This window comes from Ovis canadensis, chromosome 3 (assembly GCF_042477335.2).
Source record: "Ovis canadensis isolate MfBH-ARS-UI-01 breed Bighorn chromosome 3, ARS-UI_OviCan_v2, whole genome shotgun sequence".
NCBI lineage: Eukaryota > Metazoa > Chordata > Mammalia > Artiodactyla > Bovidae > Ovis > Ovis canadensis.
In genome coordinates this window covers 5646682-5668248 of record NC_091247.1, presented here as the reverse complement: position 1 = coordinate 5668248, position 21567 = coordinate 5646682, and the positions used below count along the sequence as shown (strand labels likewise).

General features: G+C 54.2%; 1 protein-coding gene across 1 annotated transcript in view; it reads left to right on the top strand.

Moving 5' to 3' along the window:
- LAMC3 (laminin subunit gamma 3) overlaps nucleotides 1–18127 on the top strand; it is a 68265-nt gene extending 50138 nt beyond the window's left edge. Inside the window, exons 19-28 of the mRNA XM_069582129.1 lie at nucleotides 291–496; nucleotides 1022–1098; nucleotides 2767–2901; nucleotides 4427–4574; nucleotides 6090–6239; nucleotides 8704–8806; nucleotides 11265–11464; nucleotides 12715–12861; nucleotides 12949–13048; nucleotides 16640–18127. Coding sequence (XP_069438230.1) covers nucleotides 291–496; nucleotides 1022–1098; nucleotides 2767–2901; nucleotides 4427–4574; nucleotides 6090–6239; nucleotides 8704–8806; nucleotides 11265–11464; nucleotides 12715–12861; nucleotides 12949–13048; nucleotides 16640–16890 — 1517 coding nt within the window. The 3' untranslated portion in view covers nucleotides 16891–18127. The remainder of the gene's footprint in view (nucleotides 1–290; nucleotides 497–1021; nucleotides 1099–2766; nucleotides 2902–4426; nucleotides 4575–6089; nucleotides 6240–8703; nucleotides 8807–11264; nucleotides 11465–12714; nucleotides 12862–12948; nucleotides 13049–16639) is intronic.
- Nucleotides 18128–21567: the final 3440 nt, after the last annotated feature.

The window sequence follows — 21567 nt, the reverse complement described above, 5'->3', positions numbered from 1 at the left end:
GTCCAGGAAGCACTCGCAGTGGTTCTAGACGGCCTGGCTTCCCTCCAGTCCTTTGTCTGTGGCTCACTTCCTGCGTGGGGGACCTTGGGTCATGATCTGCCATCTCTGGGCTTCAGCTTTTGCATCTGTAAAATGGGGGAGGCTCTTCCTTTACAGCCAGTGCTCAGGCCTGCTCGGGGAGTCAAGCTGTGCCCTGGAGTAGAGGCCACAGTTGGGGCACCTTGAGGCTGTGGGCTTTACTGTGAAATCTCGACTGCTCTGTGACCCCCTGGGCTGGGGGCTTTCTGCAGGGGCCCAGGAAGCCTTCTTGGAGCAGATGACAGGCCTCGAGGGTGCTGTGAAGGCTGCCCGGGAGCTGCTGCAGGCGCTGGGCAGGAGTGCCCGCTGTGCCCAGGCTGGAGCAGAGAAGACCTGTGTCCAGCTGGCGGACCTAGCGGCAGCACTGGAGTCCTCGGAAGAGGAGATTCTGCACGCGGCCACTATCCTCGCATCTCTGGTACCCTAGGGGACTCCCTCCCCGATCCCTCCCCCCACTGAGCCTGGGGCATGTCCCCGCTTTGGGAGGCTCAGTTTTCTCATCCGCAGAATAGCGGGTCACACAGTGGCTCCTCTGCCCATTCAGTGAGATGATGTTCACAAAGCATGAGGCATATTCCAAGTAGACAGTGAATGCCCAGCCAGTGGCAGGCATCGTTACTGTTGTTTCCAAGCTCTAGGGCTCCACCCACTGGATGCTGACTTTGCAGCTGGCTCTGAGCATTTATACATTAAATATAAATTGGAGAAGGAAATGGCAACCCACTCCAGTATTCTTGCCTGGAGAATCCCATGGACAGAGGAGCTTGGTGGGCTACAGTCCACAGGTCACAAAGAATCGGTCACGATTGAGTGACTTCGCTTTCACTGAGCATTTATACATTAAGTGGTGTGGCCCAGTTCTCCCAATAATTGAGCCAGGTACAGCCCTGAACCTTCAGGGATGGGCCATCAGCTCCCTCTGACTTCCTTCTTTCCTCTAAAGGTGATTCCTCAGGAAGGACTCGGCCAACCTGCCAACTGGAGCCAGCTGGCCACAGAGGCACGTGCCCTTGCCAGGAGGTGAGCCCCTAGGCCCCGGGAGCTTGGTGAGGTTGTTATGCCCAAGTCGCGAAATCTCCCAATGACCACCAGGGAGCTGATATCTGATGCAAAACAAGAGAGTTTTTATTACCAAGCTCGAGCTGGGGCTCCCACGTTACCGACGCAGCGGCTAAGGAGAGGAGCCTCGAACTCTGGGTTACATTGCTTATATAGGGTACTCTAGCACAAAAAATTCGAAAAACAGGAGTTTCCGGGTTGGGAGACGTCTAATTAGTTACCTTCTGTGGAAGGGTTAGGTGTTGGGTTCTGATTGGTTTTCATTTCCCGGGCTGGCCATGGGTTCTGATTGGTTCCCATTTCCCAGGTTTAATTTGAAAGTCCTGAACATAAAGTCAGGAGATCCTGATCTGGGATCTGATTGGCTAGCAGGTGGTGGGGTGAGGTCAGGGGATTTCCAAAGACTCTTTCCTCAGAACTCTAAAATGGAGTCTTTTTTTTTTTTTGGCAAAATGGAGTGGCTTAGGCTCTTCAAGGTCCTGTCCACAGAACCATGCAAGGAGACCAGCCCTTCTCCTGAGGGCTTCCAGGCTTGGGGCCAGCCCAGTTGAGGTGTCCCCACCCCGAGAAGATGGAACTATTGAGTACACGGCTGGATGGTGGGGGAGAGCTGTGCAGGATGCTCACAGCATCTCTGAGCCCAGAGACAGGGGGGCGAGGTGTGGGTGGAGCTGCTATATTGAGATGTAAGCCATGCAAGTCAACCGTTTAAACTGAACAGCTCAATGGTGTTCAGTATATTCACAGAATCAAGCTATTATACCATCCCCACAGTCAGTTTTAGAACACTTTCGTCACCCCCCCACCCAGAAACAAGTCCCATACCCATCAGACATCACTCTCCAGTCCTCCTCACCCTCCCGAGCCCCTGGTAACCGCTCATCTGCTTTCTGTCTCTATAGATTTGCTAACCTGGACATTTCGTATGCATGGAGTCATACACGTGGTCTTTTGTATCTGGCTTCTTTCACTTAGTGTAAATTTTCAAGGTTCATCGGCATTGTGCGTTGTGTCAATACTTCATTTTTTTTTTTTTACAACCAAATAGTATTATTCCGTGGTTTGAATGTGTCACATTTTGTTTATCCAGTTATCTATTGACGGATATTTGGATTGTTTCATCCTGTGCCTTTAAGGAGCAGCTTAAGATCCTCAAGACACAAGCTCTGAAACAATGTGTCCCTTTGGCTGTACTTCACCCCTGTAGGTCCATTTTATGGATGAGCAAAGAGACTCAGAGAAGTGAAGTGACTTGCCTAAGGACAAATGGTTAGCAGCGATAGAGCCGGATTCAAACCCAGGCTGTCTTGACCACTCTTTTCTATGCTGTCTTTATTAGGGTGACCGTATAATCTATTGTCCAAGCTGAGATTTTATGTGTGATGAAAGGCCCCATTGTACATTTTGCCAGGACAGCCGGCATAAACCCAATATAACAGGAAGAAGGGGCGTGGGTCCTCTTGCCATCAAGTCTTCGCTGCCTGCCAGGCACAGAGGGTAAAGGAGCCTGGCCCCCATGGCTGCACTCTGCGTGGGATGGTGCGAGGCTCACACAGGGGGTGCGGGTTTGCACCTACACCCTCTTCCATGTGAGTTCCTGGTGATGGTCAGGTGGGCATTTTCACACAGCCACAGGGACACCGCTACCAAGATTGAGGCCACGGCTCGGAGGGCCCTGCTCGCCTCCAACACCAGCTATGCATTTCTCTGGAGCCTGGTGGAGGGCCGAGCAGCCCTGGAGGCCCAGCAGGAGCTGGAGGACAGGTGAGACCTCCCAAGTGTGGGTCGGAGCCTGGGTTGGCTTCCTGGAGCCCACAGGGCCTGACCAGAGGCCAGTGGTTCCAGAAACACCTCCCTTCCCTTGAGTCCTGATGTTCCCTGGGGTGGGGTAGGATGCTGGGGTCTTGGCTCTGCTTGGTGGTGAGTTATAGGAACCCACTCATGCCTAGAGGAGGAAATGACAACCCCCTCCAGTATTCTTGCCCTGGGGAATCCCATGGACAGGGGAGCCTGGAGGGCTATAGTCCCTGGGGGTGGCAGAGTCGGACATGACTGAGCACACACACTCTCGCCTGGGGTGCAGCTCAGCCTATGGAGAGAAGGGACAAGAAACGTGAAGGAGGAGGGTCCAGGTCAGCACCTCCTCCCCCCACCCCACCCCCACAACTTCCGCACCCCCACCCCAGGCCCTGGGGAGTGCCTCTCAGGCACTAGCTTTCTTCTTGGCCCCTGATTCTCTGCTGAGGAGGGGGTGGCCCCCTCCTATCCCCCCCATTCAGAGGGTCAGCAAAGACCCACCAACATCTCACTGAGCCCAAGTGGACTTCCTAGATGAAAGACTCTGATTGGCCCAGCTTGAGTCAGGTGGCCCATCCTGAACCAATCAGTATGGCTGGGTGAATCACGTGACTCACTCCCAGAGGTAGGGATGCTGGTTCCCTAAAAAGGGATGAGGGATGGGAGTGACCTCGGGGGGTGGCTTCCCTCATAGCTCAGTCAGTAAAGAATCTGGCTGCAGTGCAGGAGACCCAGGTTCAATCCCTGGGTCAGGAAGATCCCCTCGAGGAGGAAATGGCAACCCATTCCAGTATCCTTGCCTGGAAAAAAGTCTTATGGACAGAGGAGCCTGGTGGGCTGCAGTCCATGGGGTTGCAAAGAGTCAGGCACGACTGAGTGACTAACACTTTCTTTCTCAGGGGGTGGTCCACTCCAGCAGTACCCATGGTTGGGGGAACTGGTCGGGGAGCAAGATGTGGACAGCTGGATCAGAAAGCTATCTTAGTTGATTGATTGATTTGGGGGAAATCACTTGGGGGGAAAAGGCCCCCAGAGCGATCATGCGACCCAGGGATCTCTCTTTACCTGGAGACCAGCATGCCCAAGGTCACCCAAGGGCATCAGGGCCTGGGCTGCTATCCCTCCACCAGCATCAGGCCTTCTCCTCTTGGAGATTCATCCAGAGGAGCCAGACATTCACATAACGTGTGACTCTCAAGTGGAAACCGAGCGGGAGCCCCTTCAGAAAAGCGTGATTGAATTAAGCGAACGGAGGAACAAGAATGTAGCGACTCTGTGGCCTTTTCATTCATGAGGAAGCTGCCAAGTGGCAGCCAGCTTCTGAGGCCAGCTGCTGGGTATCCACTCCACAGATGGTGGCTCTGCCCGGGAAGTCGCCAGAGCCCTCTTCCATCGGGGATTCTGGTGGGGGCGGGGGGTTGCGGCCGGGACAGCGATAGGGAGGCACAGCCTACACCCGCTCACAGGCCACCCTGCCTCTGTCTCCCCCCAGGTACCAGGAGGTACAAGCAGCCCAGAAGGCGCTGGGCACAGCTGTTGCAGAGGCGCTGCCTGAAGCTGAGAGGGTGCTGGCCGCCGTGCAGCAAGTTGGCGCAGACTCGGCCCTGCGCCTGGCCTCACCAGTGGCCCCAGCATCACCGGTCAGCTCGGCTGTCCTTGGAGCTCTGCATGGGGTGGGGATGGGGGAGAACGTGGCAGCTGGGAAACCAGTGTGGCCCAGGCAGAGGCAGATGACGTGGCTTATTTTTAGCTCGATAGCGGTTGATTAAAAGATAAGGCGCCTCCATGGCCTGGCAGAGTGCCTGCCTGGCACAGAGCTCAGCCAATCTTAATTATTGAAAATAATATTAAGGCCGAGGTCCCTGCTCCGTCACTGTGGCATTGGCAATGACACCAGGCAGACATGGAGTTAAATCCCAGCCCCACCATTCAAGTTCTGTGACCTTGGCCAAGGACCTTCCCCCTCTGTGCCTCAGTTACTTTGTCGGATGGAGCTCACCCTTTAGGTTATTTCTGGGCTATATCCATCACGGGCGGGGAGGGCATTCATGGCTCACCTCTGGATAAATCATTTCATCATGACTTCTCAGTAATCCTGAAATCCCAAAACTGGGGACCTGAACTTGAAAAAAAAGACTAAACAAGAAATATATCTGGGACCCAGCCGGTTGGGACTGACGGGCCCTAGGCTAAATGCTCAGGGTCTTTGGTTCTCCCGCTGTGTATAAAAAAGGAAAACATGGGTAGTGACATGTCTGGCTCTGAGTGCTGTCCCAGATACTACTGAAGGTGTTAGGTAAGAAGCAGTCCCCACAGAACAGTCTGAGTTCAGAAGTACAGGTTATTGGTCCTCTCCGTTAACACCTTTCCCCTCCCCAGAGTAAAGCTAGACAAAGGGCCAGTTGGGTTGGACTAGATACTGGTTTTCAGGCCCCTTATCCTTAAAAGGAGCCCAACCTCAGATACTCAAACATTCCTCAGAATCATTCTGCTTGCCTCAAACAAACAAAACCAGGAAGTCACTGCTCAGCTAGGATTCATTTCTGCCATAGAAAAAGAAAACAATCTATTGAGGGTGTTTCTCTGACTGGCTGTTTCCAGGTATAAGATTATGAGTAATCCTTATCTACCTACAATTGGCAGCTTCCCCTGTAGCTCAGTCGGTAAAGAATCTATCTGCAATGTAGGAGATCTGGGCTCGATTCCTGGGTTGGAAAGATCCCCTGGAGAAGGAAATGGCAACCCACTCCAGTATTCTTTCCTGGAGAATCCCATGGACAGAGGAGCCTGGAGGGCTATAGTCCATGGTGTTGCAAGAGTCAGATACGACTCAGCGACTAAACCACCACCACCACCTACAGCGTACCAGTCTGTGTACTTAATTCAGGATGGAATTTAGAATCAAGTAGGGAGTCTGAGGGAGGAAACGAAGGTCAGGAAGATCAGCTGAGTTGCCTGAGGCCATGCTTCTAGAAATTGCTGGGGCTGGAATCAGGCCTCAAGTGACAGGTTCCCCAGCCTGGCTTCTCTCGCCCTGGCTCCTCTGCGTCTTGAGGGTCCACATGCAGCCTGACCCCCACTGTCTCTGCCCCTGGGCTTCTCCCATCCCCCTGCCCCTTGGATCTTTCTTGCCTGAGCCCTCCGTTTCCCAGCAGCCTCAGAAGTCCCAGGCCGAGGCCATGAGCCTGAAGGTGCAGACGCTGGAGAAGACAGTCACGTCGAGGGAGCGCATGGTGACCGAGGCTGCCCGGTCCCTGCAGGCCACCGCCCAGGCCGTGCTGCAGGAGATGGAGCCCCTCACGCAGGTGGGCTCTCATCCTTTGAGGCAGCACCTGGAGGAGGTTGGGGCTGCCCCAGGGGTGATCTGGGGTCAGGGATTGCAGGGGAGGTGGGGGCAAAGACCAGAGCAGTTCTTTCTGCCCCTCCAGTGCCTCCCCGCCAAACTCCCGACAACCTCGGTCAGCATGTGCCACGGCAGGAGGTCCTGACTGCCCGAGAAGGGGTAAAGGTGTGAGAGGAGGCAGGATGGTTAGACAGACAGAGCACCAGCAGTGTCCAGGGCCTGCCTACCACCCTCTGCAGTGTTAATTACGTCTGGAGGAGTCTCATCCATTCAGTCTCCAATTCGTTAGTTCACTTGCCAGATATTTTAGCAAACACCTACATCACTCCTGCGCTCAACCCCACAGTTGACAGCCCCGAAGCGGAGGCAGTGCTAAGTAATCACAGAACTCAAGAGTTATGGGGTGAATTTAGCCCAACCCAGTGGTTTCCAGCCTATTAAAGTATAAGCACCCCTTCAGGTATGGTTTTTTTTAAACTTTTCATCTGAAAATAATTTTAGACTTAGAAAAAAGTTGTGAAGAAAATCCAAAGAATTCCCCTATACCCTTCACACAGATTACCCTTCTATTAACATTTTACCTAACCACCTTATAAAGATCAGAGTAAGGAAATCAACGTGATATTTACACGATGAGCCTGATCTACAGACTTTATTCAAATCTATCATCCACTTATCCCAGCAGTGGCTTATCCCACAGACATCTTTATTGTCCTTTTAAAGACAAGGCTCGGGGGAGAAGCTTGTTGCCAGCATCCAAAGAGCTGGGCCTTGTGCCTGTCACTCGCTGGGTGAGCTGTGCTGTGTTAGGGTCTCCTGGGGTGGTACTCGTTGATCTAGTCCATCCCCCTGGTCCGGGGAGCAGATGAGGCCACAGCAGGGTCAGGACCAGACCCCAATGTGCAGTGACCAGCCTGAGCACAGTGCCTCCCCCCTTCCCCTCCCAGGAATGCCTCTGCCAGGCGTTTGGACTTAAGACATGAGGGCTCCCTGGGCAGCATCTGGTAGCTCTTTAAACCCACATGATTGAATGATTGACCGATTGACCGATTGACCGAAATTCATGTGACATAAAATTACCCCACTCCTTTTTTTTTGGCCAGGCTCTGCAGCATGCAGGATCTTGGTTCCCTGACCAGGGATTGAACTTATGCCCCCTGAGATGGAAAGGTGGAGTCCTAACAACTGAAACACCAGGGAATTCCCTAAAATTACCCATCTTAAGTGTACAACACAGTGGCGTTTAGCACGCTCACCGAGTGTGCAACCATCACCTCTCAATTCGGAAACACTCGTCACCCCAGAAGGAAACCCTGGAAGGGAAACTTACACCCATTAAGCAGTCACTCCTCAGCCCTCCCTCCCCCAGCCCCTGGCAACCACCTGCTTTCTGTCTCTGTAGATTTACCTACTGTGGACATTTCATACAAATGGAGTCATGTGATATGGGCCCCTGTGTGTCTGGCTGCTTTCGCTTACCGTAATATTGTCCGGGTTCATCTACATTATGGTACATATCAGCACTTCATTCTTTCACATGTGATGACGTGTGAAAGTCACTCAGTCGTGTCTGACTCTTTGCAACCCCCTGGACTATACAGTCCATGGAATTCTCTAGGCCAGAATACTGGAGTGGATAGCCTTTCCCTTCTCCAGGGGATCTTCCCAATCCAGGGATTGAGCCCAGGTCTCCCACATTGCAGGCAGGTTCTTTACCAGCTGAGCCACAAGGGAAGCCCTGAATAATATTCCACCGAGTGGATACACCACATTTTGTGTATCCATTCATCCATCAAATATGTATTGAGTATCCAGCCTTATTTAGTGCTGAGCTTCCTTGATAGCTCAGTCAGTAAAGAATCCATCTACAATGCAGGAGACCCAGGTTCGATCCCTGGGTCGGGAAGATCCCCTGGAGAAGGAAATGGCAACCCCCTCCGGTATCCTTACCTGGGAAATCCAATGGATAAAGGAGCCTGGCGGGCAACAGTCCATGGGGTCACAAAGATTTGGACACGACTCTTAGCAACCGAACCGCCACCATCACCTTATTTAATGACAGCAGGGAAGAAACTAATTTCCTAGGAGTAAAAGTTGTGTAAGAAACAGATTCTTTGTTTCGCATCCTCTTGCTGAGATACAGCAGCATTCTGAAAAGAAACTTTCAGTCATCCATCTTTCTTTTAGTTCTTCGGTTCCAGCGTTCCTTTACTATTTTGTGGGACAGAGAAGCTCTTGGGAGAGATATTCAAAGTGTAACATTGACAGAGTAAGACAAGTCAGGTAGTCCTGGTAAACAGCGTAATTCCGCGTCCATTTTGGTGCCCTTTGGGGACCTTGTATATGTGGGTTTGGTGCCCACCTGACCCGGCTCTGCCCAGCACACCTCCAGCACCACCTGCCCAACCCCTCCCATCTCTCTCCAGCTGCAGCAGGAAGCCAGAGCCGCCCTGACCCGAGCTTCCTCATCTGTCCAGGCTGCCACGGTGACCGTCATGGGAGCCAGGGCTCTGCTGGCTGACGTGGAAGGTATGTGTGCCCTGCTTGGCCCCAGGCTCATCAGTGCACAGACGCGCGTGACAGACCCCAGGGATCGGGCCTCACCCTGGGCAGGCCTGGCTGCAGGGGCCAGAGGCCCAGTCACGTGAGCATGAGCCAAAGAGACCGTTGCCTCCGCCTCTCAGGACCTCCCTTTCCTGTCGCTGCTTGTCTCTCCCCATCTCACATACCGCTCACCCCGTTCTTGCCCACATGGCCATCCAGCACCAGACCACACACAGAACCTCTCAAGAGCAGATGGGAAGAGAATCGGATGCCGTCAGCTGTCCATCCCTGATCCAGGCCACTCTGGCTCAGTCACCTGGTACAAAAATGGCTGCCCTGGTCCAGCCTCCAGTGGGGCTACGGGAAGGGATTCGGAGTTTCTCTTTAGAAGGGAGCGTGGGTTGATGCCAGTCCAAGTCTCTCTTGAACTTTAGGGAAATGAGGCCAAGTGGCCCCATTTTACAGATGAGTAGACCAAGAAAGGAAATTCTGCTGCATGAAATGTGGAACAGCCCTTAGCCTGTAACTGTTCTGCCAAGAGAGTGTTTGTGTTCAAATAAGTTTAAGAAATGGGACAAGCTGTAGATCTCCCTGAGGCCTTGCAGTGCACACCTTAGAATACTAAAGGCTCTGAGAAGTCCTGCAATAAAAAAAAAAACAGGTTCACTTTTTATTGGCGTGCCTCCATGAAGCATGCGGGATAGTTCCCACACCAGGGATTGAAAATGTGCCCCCTGCAGTGGAAGTGCAGATTCTTACCCACCGGACCGCCAGGGAAGTGCCCCGGGTTCACTTCATATAAACTTAGTTGACATTATACCCTAGCATTTCTCAACACCCTATGGAACTAGGACTCCCCAGCGTGCCCTTTCGGAGAAGGCAATGGCACCCCACTCCAGTACTCTTGCCTGGAGAATCCCATGGATGGAGGAGCCTGGTAGGGTATAGTCCATGGGGTCCTAAGAGTCGGACATGACTGAGTGACTTCACTTTCAGTTTTCACTTTCATGCATTGGAGAAGGAAATGGCAACCCACACCAGTATTATTGCCTGGAGAAGACCAGGGACAGAGGAGCCTGCTGGGCTGTGCCGTCTAGGGGTTGCCTAGACGTTGCCAACCCCGTCTGGGGTTGCACAGAGTCGGACATGACTGACGTGACTTAGCAGCAGCAGCAGCAGCAGCAGCGTGCCCTTTAAGAAATACTGGTTTTGTGTACAAGAAGCAAAACAGATCTAACCTTTGGATTATCCTCATAGAATGATTATGTACTATTATGTCCTTGAAAATTACAAAGCTTGATTCTTTTTAAAATTTTATTTTGTCCACCATGGGGGGCAACCCAGAATGAGATGGTTAGATGGTTAGATAGCATCACCCACTCAATGTACATGAATTTGAGTGAGCAAGCTCCAGGAGATCGTGGAGGACAGAGGAACCTGGCGTGCTATAGTCCGTGGGGTTGCAAAGAGTCAGACATGACTTAGCAACTGAAGAACAACTGTAATCAGTACCCCTTGGGATAAATTTCCCTTAGAATTTGATCTGAAAGGAAAGGGGAAAGTCTTTCTTTCTTTATGGAGAGACACTGCCTTTTATTAGATAATAAAATCCGTGTGAATTGTCGAATTTCCCCTTTTGTCTTGGCTGCTAGGAGGCTAACTGGTGAACAGAGCATCTGGCCCTGCACTGGCATGGTCCTGATTTTCTGGCTCTTCGCACTCTTCCTCGTCCTCCGAGTTACATATGGCCCTTGGTTTTTCATTTTAATGGTCCAGTTGATCTATCATGATAAGCTGCCTCAAAGCCTTTGTAGAAATGGGCGGTCCATAAAAACACAGAACTGAATGGATCTTTCTATATACTGGGCTGTGGCTCCCATCTCCACTGGCCCAGGCATTGACCACCATGTAACCCTGTGACTTGTATGTAGAGTTGGCCCAAAAGTCCATTTGAGTTTTTCCATAAGATATTCCATAACTGAAACAAGATCTTCCCAGCTGGTTCAGTGGTACAGAATCCACCTACCAATGCAGGAGACTCAACAGACCTGGGTTCCATCCCTGGGTCAGGAGGATCCCCTGGAGGAGGAAATTGCAACCCTCTCCAGTATTTTTGCCTTGGGAACTTCCATGGACAGAGGAGCCGGACAGGCTACATACAGTCCATGGGGTCACAGAGTCAGGCAAGACAGCACACACTCACGCAACCAACTTTTTGGCCAATCTGATATCATAGTATCACGTGAATCTTTACACTCACAGAGCACTATGTCTCATTTAGGTTTTTCCCGGGTGATCCTGAGAAGTAACACACACAGGTCCCGTATGTCTTATTCCTCATTGTCTGAGGGTCTGGGGACGGTCAGCTTCCAGTGGGGACCTCCTGTTGGGCTCTCCAGGCATGAGCCCAGCCCTCCTGACACAGCCTCGGCTGGGTTTACAGGAATGAAGCCGAGGTTTCCTCGGCCCAAGGACCAGGCCGCGCTGAGGAGGAAGGCGGCCATCGTCCAGGACAGGATCCTTGCAGACTCGAGAAAGAAGACCAAGCAGGCAGAGAGGATGCTGGGAGATGCGGCTTCTGTCTCCTCCAGGGCCAAGAAGAAGGGCAGGGAAGCCGAGCTGCTGGCCCAGGACAGTGCCAAGGTCAGGGCCAGGGACATGACTCCTGGGGCGTCCATGTCTTCAGGGCCTGGGGGAGGACTGGCATAGAGGAGGTGCCCTTCTGTGGGGCAGCTGCCCTCCCACATTTGCCCCTTTCTGTGTGCAATGCTGAGTGCTCTGCACTTAACCAGGGGCTCCCAGGCTCTGAGTTCTGGAGCTTCACACGGGTGACCCTGTTGATTTCACATGAAATTGATGTCACTGCAGTCCCTGTGGGACAGGTGGGGACCCTGGGGCCCAGCCTGGTTCAGTAGCTTCAATCACATGAGCAGGACTCACACCTCGGTGTGTTGGGCTCTACTCCCTAAACCTCTAGGCTTTTCTTGTTTAATTGGGGCCAACTTTGAATCGATGTGAATCTCCCCAGCACCTTTACTGGCTTTGTTGCTTGGGTCCCAAGTGAACTGGCCTTATTTTTTTTAAGTGTATTCTTTTTAAAAAAATTAATTAATTTGACTGAGCGGGGTCTTAGCGGCGGCACTCGGGATCTTCATTGCGGGACTCTGTAGTTGTGGCACTCAGGCGTCAGTAGTCTCAGTAGTCGTGAAACGTGGACTTATTTGCTCTGAGGCCTGTGGGATCTCAGCTTCCTGACTGAGAATCGAACCCATGTCCCCTGTATTGCAAGGCAGATTCTTAGCCACTGGACCACCAGGGAAGTCTGCTAAACTGCCTTCACAGCTGCCTAGAGGAAGTGCTGGATTTGCAGGCGCCCCCAGGCTTGCTTCTGGTCCCGTTGTTTCAATTCCGGCCAGCTCCTCTCCTCTGCAGCTGTCTCCCTGTCTCGGAAATAGCTGGAGTTTCTCCTCACAGGAGAGATGGGTAGGGTCCAGCGACCTGCACCGCGCCAGCATCCGGTACATACCTGTTGAATGAATGAATGAATGAATGAATGATCGTGGAGGGATGAAGTGAAGTGATGACCGCTTGGCATGATGACCATTAATATCCTTTACCTCTAAAAGGACTCTCCTGGGGATTTCCCCGGCAGTCCAGTGGTTAAGACTTCACCAATACAGGGGGTGGGAGGTTCAGTCCTTGGATGGGGGGCTAAGATCCCACATGCCTCACAGCCAAAATATTTAAAAAAATCCATCAAATAGAAGCAATATTGTATTACATTTAGTAAAGACTTCAAAAAATAATCCACATTAAAAAAAAAAAACCTTAAAAAAAGGAATAGAAGGACTCCTTCCACTCACCCTCCCCTCTCTGCTGCCTCCCACCCACAGCTCGCCAAGGCCTTGCTGAGGGCAGGGAAGCAGGAACACCGCCGGGCTGGCCGGCTCTCCAGCCAGGCTCGGGCGACCCTCGGACTGGCCTCCCGGCAGCTGCTGGCCTCAAAAGTGCACAGACAGGAGCTGGAGGCCGCTGAGCGGGTACGAGACCCCCACCCTTTTCCCTCCTGATCCCGGACACCAGCTGGGAGCCGCTCAAGCTTTTCCTCTCCCCCTGCCCCCCAACAGGATGGTGCCAGGCTGAGCCAGATGGAATGGCAGATCCGGGAGTCACGCAGCTCCCTGGAGAAAGACATCAAAGCCTTGTCAGAGCTGCTCACCAGGCTGAGTAAGGAGACCCCAAGGCCGGGCCCTGGGCCCCTGGGTCCCTGGCACACCTCTGGGATCTTTCTGTGAGGCCCAGTCCAGGGGAAGGTTGTCTCCTAGCCCTCCTATCCATTGCTTCTGGCATCCTGAGCCTTGTGGTCGTAACTGCTCCAGGCCCCCTCACATAAGGCAGGGTTGGGGTCCAGAAACAAGCTTACTTTGTGCCTCCAGGGGCTGCTAGTCAGGAGGAGGGAACGCTCACTACCTGCCCAACACCTGTAGGCACCAGGTGACTGGATCCGGCCTCAGTGGTTGAGGATTTCAGAGAAGGAGAGAGAATGGCACAGGAGCAAGCGTGGCGCCGGAGACCAGGTGCTGGCTTGGGATCAGATAGACCAGGATTCAAGTCTGGCACTTTGCCTTCCTGGGCTGTGAGATCTTAGGAAAATCACTCACCCTCTCTGAGCCTCAGTCACCCAATCTGTGAAATGGGGTCACAGGGGGTAATTTACAGGGTGCTTGCCACACTGTGCGGTGTGTGCGTGCCTGTGTGCTCGGTCGCTTCAGTCGTGTCCAATTCTTTGTGACCCCATGGACTGTAGCCTGCCAGGCTCCTCTGTCCATGGGATTCTCCAGCAAGAATACTGGAGTGGGTTGCCATGTTCTCCTCCAGGGCATCTTCCCAACCCAGGGATCAAACCCACGTCTCTTACATCTCTCACATGGGCAGGTGGGTTCTTTACTGCTAGTGCCACCTGGGAAGTGTGGTGAGTCAGTAAATCATGAAGGGGACAGCCCCCAAGATGTGGAGCCCTCGAGCAGGGGTGAGGGGCTCAACTGCCTAATAGCAGTTAGGCTGAAGTGCTAAACTTCAGTGACCTTCAGGGAAGCAGTTGGCTTCACTGGTAGCTCAGTTGGTAAAGAATCTGCCTGTGATGCAGGAGACCCCGGTTCAATTCCTGAGTCAGGAAGATCCTCTGGAGGAGGGATAAGCTATCCACTCCAGTATTCTTGGGCTTCCCTTGTGGCTCAGCCGGTAAAGAATCCACCTGCAGTACAGGAGACCTGGGTTCGATCCCTGGGTTGGGAAGATCCCCTGGAGAAGGGAAAGGCTACCCACTCCAGTATCCTGGCCTGGAGATTTCCATGGACTACAGTCCATGGGGTCACAAGGAGTTGGATATGACTGAGCAACTTTCACTGCTGAAGTGAACAGCATGCCGTTTTAAAACACACAAAACGTTAAATTTGCACGTCAATGGCGTTAGGTACAACATTCATCTTACCATGTGGCCTATCACCACCACCCATCTCCAGAACTTTTTCACCATCCCAAGATGAAGCCTGTCCTCATTATACACAAAGCCCACTCCCCCACCGCCAGCCTCTGGCAACCCCTGTTCTACCATCTGTCTCTGTGAATTTGGGGTTGTAGGCACCTCACCTAAGTGGAATCATACATTATGTGTCCTCTTGTGACCGGTCTATTTCACTCAGTGTGACATCCTCAAGGTTTGTCCATGGGATAGCATGCATTTCAATTCTCACTGTCAATAAGATAAGGGGAAATCAGCGTGTTCTGCATTTTGCCTGAACACCAGGCCCCCACTCAGCTATTCGCACACACAATCGGATCTCATTTGAACCTTTCCAGCCAAGGATCCTGATGCTCCTGCTATTCTGCAGATGAGGAAACCGAAGCACAGGAATTTAAGTAATGTGCCCGGGGTCCCACAGCCAGTCAGCAGGGAGGCTGTGGGTCACACTCAGGTCTGACTTGACTCAGAGTGTGTCCACTCATAGCCACGAGTCTATACCCACAAGAACTCAGCACACTGGACACGATTTGGCCCAGCCTGAATCAAACGCTCTGTGTGGGTAAAACCATTCTCACCATTGTTGTCATTCACTCATTCACGTTGGCACTGGGATTGACCCGGAGGTGTAGGAGTGACCACGCACACCTAGACCCTGTCCCCACCCCAGGAGACCCAGCGGGGCAGGCAGAGTGGAGGCTGTAAGCTCCTCCGAGGCCAGGCTGTTTGGACTTTGCGGTGGATGGTGGAGCCTCTGAGGGTCTTTGCTGGGAGCATCTTCCCTCTGCCTCTTCCCACCCCGGGCTCAGCTCCTGCAGCTGCCTGCCCTCCTAGCCAGCCTTCGAGGCCCAGGACACTCAGGGCCATAGGGGCCTCTGGGGTCTGTGGGTTCAAAGCCATTTAGGGACTTCCCTTCTGGGATCCAGTGGCTAAGACTGTGCGTCCCCAGTGCAGGGGGCCTGAGTTCAATCCCCAGTCAGGGAACTGGATCCCACAGGCGGCAACCAAGGGTTTGCGTGGCCGCAACTAAAGATCCTGCATGCCGAAACGAAGATCGAAAATTCCCACGTGCCGTAACTAAGACCGGGCACAGCCTGATGAATTAATTTTTAAAATGCCATTTAGAATTTGTTCCCTTGTCCCCACCACTCTTCCGCCTGGCTCAGCTGTCTTCCCGTTGAGTGTCACCTTAATGACAAGCTGACAAAGCCCAAGCAGGGGAGACAGCTGGTGGATTCCATGCCACCACCATCACCAAATTCATAGGTGAGCACCCGGCCCCACCCGCCTCGTTTCACACTTGGAAAGTCTTCCGGGGGAAGTCTTTCACCCCAAGCAGCAAAACTAATCCAGGCCCCGGGGCCAGGACTAGACCCCCGCTGCCTGCTTCCCACGCCTGCAGCTCCTCCTGTCCCACCCCCCCTCATTCTCATGCCAGAGACCTTTCTTTTCACCTGGTGTCCCTGCATCCCAGGTGAAATCCATCCATAAGTGTACTCGCTCAGCGAATTAACAGCTTGGGGGAGCCAGCAGACACGTGGGGACCTCTCTCTCATACACGCTGCTTTGTAGATGAGGAAACCGGGGCTCAGGACTCACCCAAGGCCTTCTCTTCTTTAACAGTAATAGTATTGCCAGTACTAAAGCTTAACAGCTTCTCCATGCCACCCGAGGGAAACTTCCAAGGTTGGCACATAAGCTTCAGTCAGTCGGTCAGTTCAATCGCTCAGTCGTGTCCGACTCTTCGACCCCATGAACCACAGCACGCCAGGCCTCCCTGTCCGTCACCAACTTCCGGAGTTTACCCAAACTCATGTCCATTGAGTCAGTGATGCCATCCAACCATCTCATCCTCTGTCATCCCCTTCTCCTCCTGCCCTCAATCTTTCCCAGCATCAGGGTCTTTTCAAACGAGTCAGCTCTTCACATCAGGTGGCCAAAGTACTGGAGCTTCACCTTCAACATCAGTCCTTCCAATGAACCCCTAGGACTGATCTCCTTTAGGATGGACTGGTTGGATCTCCTTGCAGTCCAAGGGACTCTCAAGAGTCTCCTCCAACACCACAGTTCAAAAGCTCCAGTTCTTCTGCGCTCAGCCTTCTAAGCACATGAGCTTGGTGGCGTACAAACCTGGCCCAGCCCCTCTCCTGCCTCACCACGCTGCCCTCTTGGGCTTTTGCTTTCCTGATAGCTGGGGGGGGGGGCAGCTGGGGTCCTGAAAATCTGGGGTTGGGAAGGGCCCTCCAGGGGTGGGAAGCCGGCCCCCTCCCTAAGTCGGTCTGTGCTCCTCTGTGCAGGGTCGCTAGACACCCAGAGAGCCCCAGCCAGGGCCCTGAACGAGACCCAGCGGGCACTGGAGCGTCTGAGGCTGCGGCTGGGTCCCCCAGGGGCCCTGCAGGGGAAACTGAGGCTCTTGGAGGAGGAGTCCAAGCTGCAGGAGCTGCAGATCCAGAGCTTCGAGAGCGACCTCGCAGAGATCCGCGCTGACAAGCAGAACTTGGAGGCCATCCTGCACAGCCTGCCCGGGAGCTGTGCCAGCTGGCAGTGAGGGCTGCCGGGCCCCGAGGTGCCCCCAGACCCTGAGGTGCCCCCACTCCCCGGCCCAGGGCCTGCACACCCCCGCAGGTGCGCTGTGCAGACACACCCACCAGAGCCTGCTGCTTCGCACCCTCCCGAGTCCGTGCTCACACTCCCTCCCCTCCGGCAGGAGTGAGTGTGCATTCAGAGCTCACCCAGGCGGCTATGGTGTGCACACCCCCAACAGCGTGCACTCCCACGCCATACACGCCTGCACGCGTGCAGGTACACGTGGGCACCTGTGAGTGTGCACAGCGCGCACGTGAACTAGTCCATCCATGTGTGCTGCGCCTCCCTGCTGGACTCTGAACACCTTGTGACATACCCGGGCAGGGTCGGTACCCAGGAGGCTGAGTCGGGGGCCATCTGCAGAGATCCAGGGTGGGTTCAGCCACAGCCCCCGTCTCCAGACCTGCCCTCTCTCCTGCAGCGCCCCCTCTAACCTATCTCTCATCCACCATGAACACCCAGCCCAGCTGAGGGACCAGGCAGGTCAAGAGCTGCAAGATGCTAAGGCTTCTCGGCAGAGGAAGCTGAGGCCCAGGGCTCCTGGGGCCCCAGGGCAGCCTGCTTGCTCGGCTGGCTGGGGCGTGGCCCACCCGGGAAGGAGCCTCGTTGTTGGCTTCAAGGAGTGCCTCCCTTCTCAAGATCCTGGGACTGGGTCGCACTCACTGAAGGAACCGCCAACCCTGGGCCCGAGGCCCCTTGTAGGGTCATGACCCTTTAAGGGGTCATGGCCTGTCCAAAGAGCTGGGTCTCATGGCCTGAGAGGGCCTGGGTTTTGGAGCTCTTTGTGACCCTGCCAACCCTGGTTGTCCTTTGACCGATCAATACTTCCCAAACTGGCCGCGCAGCCCTGCCAGCCCCACCTGCCACAAGGCAGGCCCAGCCAGGCACTTGGCGGGGAGGCCTGGCTGCCTTTCTACCCTGTCATGCCGGGGAATCCCCATGCAGCCAGGCCCCCTGCCGACCTCTGCCCAGGAGTCTCGGCATCTCCTCCTGGCTCTCCTTCCCTTCCCTGGGCTCTCTTCCAGCAGATGGCAGGACCCTGGCACTGGGAGGGTGGGCACCTGGCACGGGGAGGAGCCTAGCCCCTTCCCAATGCCCTTCCTGGCTCCCCCGCCCCCAGCAGGGGCGACAGGCAGCAGCTCAGACCAACTCTGTTTAACCAGTTCTGTTTAACGTGGCAATAAAGGACTCCTTTACTAGCTGGTGGTGTGCCTCCGGTCCAGCAGGGGCCTGGGCTGTGGGTGCACCCAGCGAGCGGGTGGCAGAACATTTGGTGACGCCTCTCGGCCTACGTGAGGGGCTAGGACGATGGCAGAGCTGAGCCCACCGGCTTTGCCAGTGTCTTCCCACCGCAGGGACTCTGCAGGGGTCCTGCGACCCCAGCCATCCGCCCTCTCCTCTCTGCTTCAAGGGGCTTATTAGACAAAGTCTCGGGGCTGGGAGGGGGCTTCTCTGGTGGCTCAGACAGTAAAAAAAAAATTACTTGTGACGCGAGAGACCCAGCTTCGATCCCTGGGTCAGGAAGATCCCCTGGAAAAGGGCATGGCTACCCACTCCAGTATTCTTGCCTGGAGAATTCCACGGACAGGGGAGCCTGGCGGGCTACAGTCCATGGGGTCAGACACTACTGAGTGACTAACACTTTCACACTTTCACAGGGGCTGGGGGAGCCTGTGGGGTGGGGTGCAGAGAGGTTCTCAGCTGACCCCTGGCTCAGGCTAGAGACACTGAGGCAGGAAAGGAACTCAACACCGGTGTCCAGTGGTGCAGGAAGGCTCAAGGAGGGACCCCAGTGAGGAGAGGAGGGCTTGGGGCCAGGCCTCAAAGGGTGGGGAGACAGCAGGGAACATTCCAGGCAGGAGAGTGGGCAGCAGCCCAGCATTTGCAGGGTGGGGGCCTGGCCTGCATGGGTCACTCTGGGAACCCAGGTTGAGGGTGGGATTCTGGCGCATGCTCAGTCAGGGCTCTTGACCACAAGGAGCACCCCCTCCTGCTCTGGTTTAAGCAGAAAAGGGGCATTTGTGGCCAGGGGCCGGAGGCTTACCTCTCCCCTCCTTTCTGTCTTTCCCCTTGTTCTCTGCCTCTGCTCTCTCTGTGTTTACTTTTTTTCTCTCCACAAAGCAGCTTTCTTTGCTTTTCCTGTGCTTTGATGGAAGAGAATGTCCTCACTACCCCTACCGTCTCCACCCAGACCCACTGTGGCCCCTCTGTTGACTCGTCATCAGGTCAGATGCTTAGCAGAGACAGGCTAGAAACTGTCCTGATTCCAGCTTTCCATGAGAGACCAACCCAGCTCAACCAGATTCCCCTACTCCTGGTCAGAATAACAAGGATCTCTCTGGGCTTCCCTGGTGGCTCAGATGGTAAAGAATCTGCCTTCAGTGCAGGAGACCCAGGTTCAATCCCTGGGTCAGGAAGATCCCCTGGAGAAGGGAATGGCAACCCACTCCAGTATTCTTGCCTGGAGAATACTGGTGGGCTACAGTATCATCGGGTTGCAAGAGTCGGACACAACTGAGCGCCTAGCACTTTGACACTTCCTTTCTTTCTGGGCCCAAGGCCGTAATGAGAGCTGGGCTGTGCCTCTCCCATCTCTGCCAACCTCTGGGGGACAGCATTCAGAGAAGAGGTGTGCTCCTCCATGGAGAAACCAAAAGCCGAGGCCAGGGTTGGCGGGGTGCGGGGTGACATGGTGCACAACAGTGACCCGAGGAGGGACCAGGTAGATCTGGGTGGGGAGGCCAAAGCAGGAGGGTTTTACTCTCCCGAGAGTTTGATGATTGATGCCTGTGTAAGTGGTGCCAAGGAGATGGGGGTTCTTTGAAGACCTCTAGGGCAGGGTCTGATGCCCCCCAACCCCTCTTCCTGGCTGACAGAGGCACACAGCTGCTCTGATGCCTGCTCTTGGCATTCCACTTTTATCTGCCCAAGCCATAGGGGGCTCAGCAAAGCCCTGTCCCAGCATCCCCGACGGGTGGAGAACAGGCTTCTTCTCTGCTCCGTGGTGACGTACCTCGGGCCTGACATCTCGTGACTCATGCAGTCCAGGCGTGCCTGGTGTGGAGAGCTGTTCTCTGGCCCCAGAGGTGGGGCTGTGGCTGGGTGGAATGCGGCAGTTGCTGAACATCTGGCTAGGCATGCAGCCCAGCAGCTGAGCAGTGGACGACAGGGCAGCCTCTGCCCTGCAGAACCAACCAGCCCAACACCCAGGGCAAACAGCTGTCTGAGCCTCGATCAGGAAGGGCATGATCAGGGCCCCATTCTAAGTTTGGATGTTAACCGAAAGGTTGCTGGTTCGGGCCCACCCAGGGACGGGCCTATACTTTGGGGCTTCCCTAGTGGCTCAGTGGTAAAGAACCCACCTACCGTGCACAAGATGCAGGTTCGATCCCCGGGTTGGGAAGATGCCCTGGAGAAGGAAATGGCAACCCACTCCAGTATTCTTGCCTGGGAAATCCCCATGGAAAGAGGATCCTGGTGGGCTAGTCCATGGCGTCGAAAAAGAGTTGGACAGGACTTAGCGACTAAAACAATAAACATTCTAAGTCCGCTCTCTTCTCTGGTGTCCAGACGGAGTATCTCCTTTTAACCCAGGGTTATAATTTCTACCTGCTTAAACCACCCTCATGGTAATAAAATTTATAATAGCCCCAGCTGGGTGAGAAGCATTGTTTCCTCCATTCTGCAGACCAGGAGACTGAGGCTCAGAGAGGTCAAGTACCTTGACCAAGGTCACACAGCTGGCCTATATCCAAACCCTAAGTAGGGGTGAATGGGCCTCTGGAGAATAACTGGCTGTGCTGGGGAGGTGGGACCTGCTGCCCTGGCATCAATCTCCACCTTGGGTTGTCCCATCTCCACCAATCTCCACCTGTGTAGTCCTCTCCTTTGGGACAGCCTAGCCACTTCCCTCCTCAGAGGCAGCAGCAGAAAAAAAAGGGAATCAGCTGGCCCCAGGACTTCAATCCTAGGGGTGAAAATGGAGGCTTTCTGCACCCAGTCCCCAGGGACCTGCTCATTCAGTGGGCGTGTGGGTGGGAAGCGGTGACCAGGTATGCTGTTCGCCTGTCCTAGTCCCTGTCAGTGCTGTGACCCATGCATAATTAATTGTTAGGAGGGCCACTGGGGATTCCCTGGTGTCTCCACGGTAAAGAATCTGCCTGCAATTCAGGAGACTCAGGTTCAATCCCTGGGTCAGGAAGATCCCCCCCCCCCCCCCCCCCCCCCCCCCCCGAGATGGGAATGGCTATTCATTGCAATATTCTTGCCTGGAGAATTCCACGGACAGAGGAGCCTGGAGGGCTACTGTCCATGGGGTTGCAAAGAGTTGCACACGATTGAGGGACTAACCACTTTTCACTTTCTTCCAGTTCTTGAGACCTGCTGTTTCAGAAACTAGAGGCTTGGTTTATCATCCTGGTGGACTTGTACTCCAGGCTCCAACTTTCTGACTTTTCTATAACGTGGAGCGGTGCAGTCCTATTTCACAAAGTTTTGAGGATTAAATGATGTAACATATATATCCTGCGTTGGTGCCAGTGAGTGATCAAGGAAAAGGTTTTATAAACAAAACACCAACTCGTTCTAATTGATTTCAAGTGTTGGTGATACCCGAGAGACACTGTCGTTATGCGTTTTC